We start from the raw sequence: 10,963 nt of genomic DNA, 5'->3' as shown, positions 1-10,963 counted from the left end.
AAAAGCAAAAAAAAAAAAAAAAAAAAAAAAAGCAGACAGAGAGCAAGAAAGAAGCAGGAGAGAAAGAGAGAGAGGCGGATTCACAATTTCTGGGGCTTTTGACGATATCGCATTGTGAATTGGCCAGAGTCCAGAATCGGCCGAATGGCGCTCGCACGGCTCAGCTGTACGTCCGCGCTCCTCGCGGAATAATGCACCTTCCTCTCCCGGGGATCTCTCACGTCTGGATGACAGCGGCTGCCAACGACGGGACGTAGGGTGACGTCGGTGAGGTGAGGTACGTTGCCGGTACGGCTCGGCCGTATAGTGCTTCGAAGTGGTTTACAGTGCAGGTTGCAGGAGCACATCTTGGTGTGGAGCGTCCCCGCGAAACGTGACTCCCCTGGCCTGGATTCCCCGGGGGGAGACAGACGCGCACGGACGCGGTACGTCCCATCGTGTGATGCGATCGCGCTCGCGTGTCCCCCGACGATCCGCAGGAATACGGGCGAGGCTTGTCGCGCCGCGCGGCGCGTGTCGCTCTCGCGTTTTTGACACGCGAGCGAGACGTGTCGCCGTGAAACCGTTGGCCGTTGACGTAACCTCCCTCACGCGCCTCGAGGACGTCGGCGTCTTCAGGCAGAGAGGAGAATCGTCGGGATCGGCTCTTTGTCGCACGCGCGCGCGGATCGTCGTCGTGAATTATACGCGCGGATGAGTCATTGCCCCGTTGAACGACACGCATATTTTTTTTACGCCGTCGCTGTTAACGTCCTTTCCCCGAGAGCTCGTGCTCCGAAATTACGTTTACTTTTCGCATATCGTACGAGAGGTATACGTCCAGCGAATGTCTATACTTACGTGCTACCGTATTTCCAGTCTGTTTGTTTTATCTTGACTTGGTATAATATACTGTAACGTTATACGTTCTCCCTTTCATATATATATATATTCTATATTACATAAGAACTGAAAATATTGTCAAGCCGCTCGAACGGCGCGTTTTTGTGTCTCTCAATCTGCGATGTTTATGAAATATTTTTATGCCATTAAGGTATATGTAGAGGGAACTCGGTGATGCGACGCGTCTAGAATTTTACATATTGTTTATATAGGGCTGCTTTCCAAGAACACAAACGACAAAGTGTGCTCCGTTTTGCGCTTGTAAGAATTTTACTTGTTCTTGTTTGTGATAGACAGAATGAATTGATGCTCACATGCGCATTCACAGTGTAACATAGTGAATCATCTTTGTTTATCACTGTTAAACAAAGATGAAATGAGGTCTGTCTTTTTTTTATTCCTACATTAAACTGCATTATAACTTCCTTTCTTGTTTTCGCCAAATATCAAACCTATATTTATTTCACTTTAAGTTCCAAAAGTAAACGCTGGTTTAGCTACAGATAATAGACCTATGATTACTGTGTTATACAGTAGATGTGCTTTCCATTTGATGACACAAGTCAATATGAGCATTCTATGAAAGATAGAATTCTATCTTCCTTATAGTATTCAGAGAATAACAAAGATAGAACAAACACTTGTATTGATTTGTGTTATCAAATGTAAAGCATCCTGTATCTCAGCTGGAAAGCAACGAGCATTTACCTAGAAAGATCTGGCGGTCGTATATACTTACATATTTATGATATTTATTTGTTTAGAAAGTATGGAGCGTTCATCGGGCGTCGCAGTTACACCTCGCTCGAGTCGTTACTGCATTTAGCCTTACGATAGATCTCGATAGTCTTTAATGCGACAGAAACAGAACGTTGTTGAGGCACAGTAATCCAAACTCCTGTAAGGAGAGATGGATACGGTGTGCGATGAGGACAGGCGGAGACGCCTGTGGGCCTTGGAGGAGCGTATAAAGGATCCTAGAAGCGTCACGAATATCGACTGCTTGCTGGACACGGTTCAAGCCCTGGTAACAGATTGCGATCATGCCAGTGTGAAACGTATGAAAAACATAGAAGCTTATATGAATAGATGTAAGTATTATATGTTTATCTAATGTTTATTAGCTGTTTTTTGTTTTTGCACAAGGAATTCTAAGTCAAAGTTATGGGAATATTTTATATTCAGATAATGACATCACTACTTGCTTACTTTGGTGACGAGAGTACACTGAGAAAAATGTTCTAATTGTACCAACAAGAGGTACAAACAAAATAAAATTCTGATCATATTAATCCTAATTCTCGTTATTGTAACTGAATTTTTTCATATCGACTAAATATTTGATAAGTTTAACTATAATGTGTGTAATTTATATTTCTTTGATTGAATCTACTAGAATTCCAAGTAATGCAACAAGAATTTTTTCCAAAGTACTATTTATTGCAAGCATGATACTCACTGTCTTTTGGAATCTTCAATAACCATGTTATCGAGATTAATAATATTGGCTTATATATGTTCTCTCTTACAGATGACTCTGTAGCCCAAGAGATTTACAAAATGCGAATGCGCATGGACGATTTTACTTTGATAAAAGTAATTGGCCGCGGCGCATTCGGAGAGGTGCAGTTGGTTAGACACAAATCTACACAAAAAGTTTACGCTATGAAATTACTTAGTAAATTCGAAATGGTAAGATTCGCTTGCTCGCTCGTTTCCATTTGTTTGTCCAAGTTGTGTAAATGTTTCCCTGTATGTGGCTTTTACGCTATCTGTTTAGATTAAAAGATCGGATTCCGCATTTTTTTGGGAAGAAAGAGACATAATGGCTCACGCAAATTCACCATGGATAGTCCAGCTTCACTTTGCGTTCCAAGATCAAAAGTATCTTTACATGGTGATGGATTACATGCCGGGCGGGGATCTGGTTAACTTAATGTCGAATTACGAAGTGCCAGAGAAATGGGCAAAATTTTATTGTGCCGAAGTGGTGCTCGCATTGGACGCGATACATAACATGGGTTTCGTTCATAGAGATGTGAAACCGGACAACATGTTGCTCGATAGACATGGCCATTTGAAACTTGCCGACTTTGGCACATGTATGAGGATGGATGTTGTAAGTGTGCTGGATCTTTTATTTTTATTTTACATTTTAAATATTCAATATGAAATAACTTGTGTGATACGATCATAATAGAGAATATTTTGTGTAAGCATCCTAATGCTTTACTAAAATAAATATTTCTTTTGAAATTTTTACGGGTGCGTTCTATACAGAAACTATGCGAGAGTTATCTCTCTGTCCAGATCCATTATTAAAATGCCAACGTTTCGTCCACATTGCATTTCACTTTATGAGGCCGAGGAGCAGCCCTGATGCTAGTATGAAGTGAATTGCAATAATGATAAAAACATTGACATTCTATAGATCTCGGCATGAAGATAACTCGTGAAATGTTTCTATATATATAATAGCTTCTTTATAATAAATACTTCTATTGATAGTTAAAGAGACAAAAAAATTTTTGCAAGTTTGATAAAAGACTTTGAAAGAAGACTTTGATGAATAAAAATACTACAAATAAAAATAAAAATTTTCTCTTTTTTTTATCTTTTTCTGATATTCTTTCGACTATTTGTCTTGTAGGATGGTTTAGTGCGATCTGATACTGCGGTTGGTACACCCGATTACATATCTCCAGAGGTTCTGCAGTCACAAGGTGGAGAAGGAGTGTATGGTCGCGAATGCGACTGGTGGTCTGTTGGTGTATTTTTGTATGAAATGTTATTTGGTGATACACCGTTTTTTGCCGATTCTCTAGTTGGCACATATTCTAAGATCATGGATCACAGGAATTCGCTGTACTTCCCTCAAAATGTTGAGATATCTCACTCAGCGAAAAACTTAATATGTGGCTTCCTCACCGATAGAACAAAGCGCCTGGGTCGCAATGGCGTCGACGAAATTAAAAGTCATCCATTTTTTAAGAATGATCAATGGACCTTTGACAATCTAAGGGAATGCGTACCGCCAGTAGTACCCGAGCTTTCCGGAGACGATGATACCAGCAATTTCGATGATGTCGATAAGGAGGATGGACCAGAGGAGAGTTTTCCAGTACCTAAAGCTTTTTCCGGAAATCATCTACCTTTCATTGGATTCACTTATTCTGGTGATTACCAACTAATGGTTTCTTATGGCAAGGAATCCGTGGATGGTCTTGAGAATCACGTCAACAATGGTACTACCGACGATATCAAGATCTCGCAGTTAGAGAATTTACTGGAACGAGAGAGGCGGCAGGTGGAGACGATGGAGTCGAGACAGAAGGCACTAAACACGCAATTGGAAACGATGGCATGTCGAGAGGCTGAGCTGCGCGAGGAAGTTGGCAGGGCGGATAAGGAGTTGACACTACTCAGGCACAACTATAAAGAGGCGCAACGCAGAGTAGAGCACGAGACAGAGACTCGTCGTAAGGCGGAGTCACTGTTGGTCGAGGTAAAGAAGAAATTCGATGAGGAGCAGACAAGACGGGCGCGAGATGCTAGCAACTCGCAGCAGACATCCGAGCGAGTGACAACATTGGAGAAACAGATCAAAGAGATGCAATGCAAACTGGAGAGAGAAACGGAAACAGTTACGAGATTGCGCAAGCAAGCGACGGAGATCACTGTGGCGCGTCAAGCCGCTGAGCAAATGGCGAACGAGTTGCAAGTTGCTCGAGCTCAATTGCAAGCACAGCGTGATAACTTACAACAAGAAGTTGCTGGTCTCCAGGTATAATTTACTATAATAATTTCTTATTCTTTCTCTAATTACAAGACAGTTTTTAAAATAATTTCTATATGTGGATACATGTAAAATTCTGAAAAATTATTTATATTAGTTTTTAATATTTACAAAATGTACTTTGAAAGAAGAAACATCTTTTTTTTTCAAAAAGAAACTATTTTTCCCTGCATGAATTATTTTATTTGTTACAGGGCCAGCTTTCCAAGGAACGTAGTTCAAGATCGCAAGCATCATTATTGACGGCCGAATTAGAGACTCGTCTTTCTACTTTACATCTCGAGTTAGAACGTAGCCATGAGAAAGAGGAGAAGGCGACTCTGGACAACAGGCAACTAACCGAAAGAGTTTCTGCGTTGGAGAAAGAAGCTGCTAGTTTAACTTTGGAACTGAAAGCCGCGCAAGCCAGATACAATCAGGAAGTTATGGCGCATCAAGAAACGGAACGTTCGCGCATTCTTTCCAAAGAGGAAGCCAATCTGGAAGTTGTGAAAGGTACTTACTTCAAGTTTACATAAAATTAGAGATATTATATTTTTGATAAAGTATATTTTACTTTATCTATGCAATGCAGGGCAAAAGAATGGAATTTTTAAAGGTAATATATGTGATTTGTGAATTTATACATTTTTCTCTTTCGTAACATGTGTATCTAAATTATGTAATTTTACACACACATTGAAATTTTTCTTATTATACTAATCGTTTATCTATCTTCTTATTATTGCTGCGTATTTTTCTAATGGCACATCTATTTTTTACGTACGTATTTTTATTCTAATTTCTATGTATGAATTTAAGGAATATACACCATTAATTACATTGCACATATTGATTTATTAAATAGCTCTACAAGTAAAATTAAACGAGGAGAAAAGTGGAAGACAACGTGCGGAATTACTTGCACAGGAAAAGGAACGTCAAACGTCAATGCTCTCTGTCGATTATAGACAGATACAGCAACGATTGCAGAAATTAGAGGGTGAACACAGGCAAGAGATGGAGAAAGCCAAAGTTTTGCAGGGCCAAGTTGAACAGGAGCAGCAGAAAAGAAACGTTCTACAGACTGAATTAGGTCAGCAAACGTCCGAAGCTGGCAGACTTCGCGCTCGCGAGCAACAATTAGTCGGAGAAGTTGCTCAGTTGAGAGAAGCTAAGCGGCAAATAGAAGAAGAGTTACATCACTTGAAAACACAAAGAAATGTCGATCAGCTACAGACGAAGGAACTACAGGAGCAATTGGAAGCCGAAGCTTATTTCTCGGTAAATAATAAAATTTTGCTTCCACATGATTTTGATTATCTGACAGTAAAAAATAATATGAATGAAAAATGTTGAACGTGAGAAATGTTAAAATATAAAAACTAACGATTCAAAGATGCATGTGTTTATTATGAAAAATTGTCATGAAATTGAAATTTTTAGGGAAAGTTATAGCTTTCGTCTTTTTTTTTTCAGACTCTATACAAAACACAAACCCAAGAGTTGCGCGAAGAGTTGGATGAGAAAATAAGGTTGCAACAAGAATTGGAAGAAGAACGTAGCTCTCTTGTCCATCAGCTGCAATTGTCGTTGGCGCGCGGTGACAGCGAAGCTCTGGCCAGATCTATAGCTGAGGAAACTGTGGCGGACTTGGAGAAAGAAAGAACCATGAAAGAGCTAGAGTACAAAGACGGAGTAACTAAGCATCATCAAGAATTAAGTTCGAAGGAACAGATCATAAACAGACTTAAAGAGAACGAGAGTGAATTCAAAAAATCAGTTGATCAAACTCTGAAGGAAAAAGAAGACTTGAGCAAGCGATATAAGGAATTGCAGGAACAACTTGGTAAAGCACAATCCAACGTAGAGGAAATTGACAAGCTAAGCAGCAAGCTGAAAACGGAGCAACTATTGAAGCAGCAGGCAGTCAACAAGTTAGCCGAGATTATGAACCGAAAGGATCTTTCGTCAAGTGGAAAGAATAAGAATAAAGCGTCCGCCGCAGATCTGAGGAAGAAGGAAAAAGATTGCAGGCGTTTGCAACAAGAACTCACTCAAGAGAGGGAGAAATATGGACAACTGGCAGCTAAATGGCAAAAGGATTTGCAGGATTTGCAAGTAAGCGACTTATCATTGTTTGTATTGAGTTTATAGAAGGATGTGCCCCTTAGTTGACAAGTGGCATAAGTCTGCCTTAAGGGACTCGTATATAGAATTACTTGAATAAGTAGAAATTGATTTCTTTTTCTATAGGCGCAACTTGTAGAGGAGAATCAAGCGAAGCTGAGGTTGCAGATGGAACTTGACTCGAAAGACTCGGAGATAGAAACACTGCAAATGAAAATTGCGTCGCTTAACTCAGAAACTGCAAGTGTCTCGTCTATAGAGAATGACGACGGTGAAGACTCTGTCCTCTCTGAGCACGGTACAATGAGATTGGAGGGTTGGTTAAATGTGCCAAATAAGCAAAATATTAAGCGGCACGGTTGGAAGAAGCAATACGTTGTTGTTTCTTCCAAGAAGATAATCTTTTACAACAGTGAAAATGATAAAATGAACGCTGATCCAGTCCTGATATTAGACTTGAATAAAGTCTTCCATGTTAGATCTGTTACTCAGGGTGATGTTATCCGAGCCAATGCCAAAGATATACCCAGAATATTTCAGGTATCTACATCACATTTCTTGATTTTTTTGGATCGTTAGAAATTGTAATGTTTACTTTTTATATTGTAAATTATTCTTTATAAATTTTCTTATAATTTTTTTATAGCATATTAGTAATTTATAATTTTCATCTATATATTAAATTGTTTTTTCATATGCAATTCGTATATTCTTTATATTTTATAAATTTTTTTGTTATTTATTATATGTATAACATTTTGAGAAAGTAATTCAGAATCTAAAGGGTTTGCGTTTATTATTGTTATTACACGTATATTTCAATTTATATTGTTCACTAATTAATGTTGTACACAGTTACTCTATGCTGGTGAAGGCGAAGCAAGACGGCCCGGTGACGAGGGGAATACACTGCCTGGAGTGGATTTACCACAGCTCACAGATAAACCTGGTACTCAGTCGCTGAAAGGCCATGAGTTCGTGTCAATATCTTATCACATGCCAACGACTTGCGAAGTCTGTTCAAAGCAACTATGGCACATGTTTCGGCCTTCGCCAGCCCTTGAATGCCGAAGTGCGTGTTGCATTATAATTATTTATTTATACACCTATATATATATATATATATATATGCTTTTTCGTATTTTTACATTCTAAAATTGTATATAAACATTTGTTATGCATAGGGTGCCGTATTAAAGTTCACAAGGAACATTTGGATAAAAAAGAAGATGCCATAGCCCCGTGCAAACTACACTACGACCCGAATAGCGCCCGCGAGCTATTGTTACTCGCAGCTAATCCTGAGGATCAAAAGTATTGGGTCTCGCGGTTGTCCAGGCGCGTCCAAAAATGTGGCTATAAGGCGAACTCGCATGTGGATGGCACGGGACAGCGCGTCTCGCCAAGGTAGCGTAGCCGTGCTGCTGCTCGACGTGAGCGGGGACTAAGTAGCTCTCTTATTTTGTGACGTCGCATGATGTGGGTGTAGAGAGGTTAGACTCGTTTGATTTTTCTTTCAACTTTTCCCTTCTTTTTTCATTTCCATCCAACATAGTCTAATACATCCTGTTCCTTTTTGTTCGATGCACCACTCGGTATGTGCACAGTTGACAAATAGACGGACGCATCTTCAACGTTATTTAACATAAATTCGCTGTGAGAGAGAGAGAGAACTAGTAAAATTTTTTTATAAAAATAGAATAAGAAAATTAAGGCGAGTAAAGTAACATTATTAATTAATAAATATTTTATTATTAATGCAGACATAAGTTTTGTTTTTTTTTTCTTAATTATGATAAATTTTATATATATGTGTTTTAAATCTTCTATTGATTTTCCTATTTTATTTATATACTATAATCAAAATCCATTACTAGAAAGTACCTTATATAATAGCTTATCTCGCATGAAAAATATTTTCCGGATTAATCACAATTATGTAAAATTCGTCAATTGGGAAGAAAAAGTTTAATTATTTCTAGGCCAAATTTTGTATATATTTATGTATATATTAACATAATGCATGATATTGCGAACAATGATTAAAACTGATTGCGTAATTAAATCAAGTGTGTTAAAAACAATGTGTATCGATTAAGAATAGCATGTTCACATGTAGATGTTTCACGCACGAGGACATTTTAGCCTTCGACATTCATTATAAATCATTAGATTAGCTCTTGCACTATCTTTCACACACACAATTTGCACAATCATTCTATTACCGTGCTTTCGGTGCTTTTATGGCTTTGCAATGATTTTCCACTTGTGTTATCGGTTGAACGATATATTGTATAAGCAACGGATAACATTTTTCTTTTTAGGGAATCTACAAGGTCAACCTTGAAGCCGTACTTATCGGTGCAACAACGATCTGCAACATTACCAGCGAACGCTAGTATGGGCAAGTGATCCTGGAAGAGGCTAGTACTGGCGATTTAAAAAAAAACTCCGGTCACGATCTGATGTCCCACTTCTTTCGATAATGATGTCAGTGGAAATATCGAGCCATCGTAACCAATTATCATGACCTCGCGATTTTCTCTACGCACCTGATGACCGCAGTAGACTATCAATAATTTCCTAGATTGAGAGCAATCGAAATAGCGATCGCGATTGTAATATTACTATTTGCAGCTAAGAGTAAGTGTGAAATCCAAGTTCGAAAATCGCTGGAGAAAACAGGGTTACTTATATACCGGATGATAAACGGATATGATAAGGAATATGGGAGGAAAAGGAAAGACAGAGATAGAGTACCGTGTCCACGGACTCTTTGCACGCCATTGTCGTTTTCGGAACGATAACATAGAATCACAGAGATAAGCTGTGTTCTTCGGAATTGCTAAGATAGTTTATTCGTGAGCGACGATAAAAGTGTAATAATCTTTTTGTACATTGTATTCATCATACTCACGATAGACTGTAGAATATTTTTTCGAAGGATAATCGAATTTCTGTGATGATTTTCCTGATTGGAACATACTCGACTTTGTACGCACATTTCTTACTGCCTTTGATAACGACGAATCTTGATGGAAACTTTTTAGCTTAAGTCATTTTTTGGATGCTTTAAACTGAAATTTCGGAAACTTGTATTAAAGAAGAGTATAGTATTTTGAAATTGTTTTATATATACATATATATACAACGTTTTCCGAGACTGTGTGTCAGTAGATACACGTAAGAGTCTTGTTTTTAACATAACTTGCGTCTTAGAACGGATTTATTTAATGTCTGATATTTGAAGTATTTCTGGACGAAGTTATGTTTTCTCGGGAAGATATAAATGACTGAACACGCGTCCGAGGATCAACATTTTTATCAAAGTTTGGCATGTGAGTCGGTTCTGCGGACATTGCAAAATTGACCACAGCATATAGCGCGTATAAGGAATATACCAGCTTTTGTATAGTAAAAATGATTACGGCTGTAAGATGGACTTTCTAAAATAAGTCATTATCTAAGCTTTAAGTCTTAAACTATGAGAAATTGACCAATCATTCTTCTCACATTTGACTGTGATTGATTAATATTTTACGATTTAAAACTTGGGTAGTAGCTTATCGTAGAAAATCCATAAGAATTTTTATTATGATGATATACATGAGCTAATGGTGTCCGCTGAATCACGTAGAGAGAGAGAGAGAGAGAGAGAGAGAGAGAGAGAGAGAGAGAGAGAGGGAGGGAGGGAGGAAGAGAAAGAAAATGCTAAGAAAATCATGCATAATTGAGAGGGAGCGATAAAAGCGATAGAAGTGATAGAAGCTTCGTCATGGTGCCATCGGCTTTGCCATCTTTGGCATCGAAGAAAGCTATAAACAAGAAATAAGAGGAAAAGTAGAAATGATCTTAGATTTATTATTAACGCGTCATCGCCGTCTGTGTTCTTTCCAAAATACCTCCGCGAAACATCGTGCCGCTCCGAGACTCGTCGGTATGAAAAGAACCGCTTACATCGACATTAGCTAACTACAGTTATGATGAACTCTATAAATTCTTTTTCTCTACAAATTTTAAATTTACAATTATCAAGCGAATAATGATTATATGTGTTTTTTTTCTCTTACAGAGTTGGAATCTGGAAAGAGATTCGTCTATATTTCTAAAAAGAACTATGAAAAGTTTTGCTTTTTTCCAAAAATGATATTTCAATTAATTTGGATTTATGGATGA

At 38.3% G+C, this 10,963-nt stretch overlaps 1 protein-coding gene across 4 annotated transcripts; it reads left to right on the top strand.

The window, feature by feature from the left end:
• Positions 1-223: 223 nt before the first annotated feature.
• ROCK2 (Rho-associated, coiled-coil containing protein kinase 2) lies at positions 224-9,810 on the top strand. Of its 4 annotated transcripts, none has more exons than XR_001940741.1 (13): positions 224-277; positions 1,647-1,973; positions 2,414-2,574; positions 2,663-3,001; positions 3,533-4,666; positions 4,873-5,173; positions 5,253-5,276; positions 5,535-5,941; positions 6,137-6,778; positions 6,914-7,327; positions 7,643-7,859; positions 7,972-8,280; positions 9,112-9,178. XR_001940741.1 is itself a non-coding variant. In XM_018541092.1 (13 exons), exons 2-13 carry the CDS (start codon positions 1,793-1,795, stop codon positions 9,197-9,199), a joined length of 4,131 nt encoding a protein of 1,376 aa, XP_018396594.1. In that variant the 5' UTR covers positions 224-277; positions 1,647-1,792; the 3' UTR covers positions 9,200-9,810. The 4 variants fall into 4 exon arrangements, 2 of the variants coding, with proteins under 2 accessions (XP_018396594.1, XP_018396595.1); XM_018541092.1 differs by having other exon boundaries at positions 7,972-8,194; positions 9,112-9,810; XR_001940742.1 differs by lacking the exon at positions 5,253-5,276 and having other exon boundaries at positions 5,526-5,941.
• The last annotated feature ends 1,153 nt before the right edge of the window (positions 9,811-10,963 follow it).

The sequence above is a fragment of the Cyphomyrmex costatus genome, unplaced genomic scaffold, assembly GCF_001594065.2.
Source record: "Cyphomyrmex costatus isolate MS0001 unplaced genomic scaffold, Ccosl1.0 scaffold275, whole genome shotgun sequence".
NCBI lineage: Eukaryota > Metazoa > Arthropoda > Insecta > Hymenoptera > Formicidae > Cyphomyrmex > Cyphomyrmex costatus.
The sequence above is the reverse complement of the archived record's forward strand: the minus strand, read 5'-3'. Positions and strand labels throughout refer to the sequence as shown.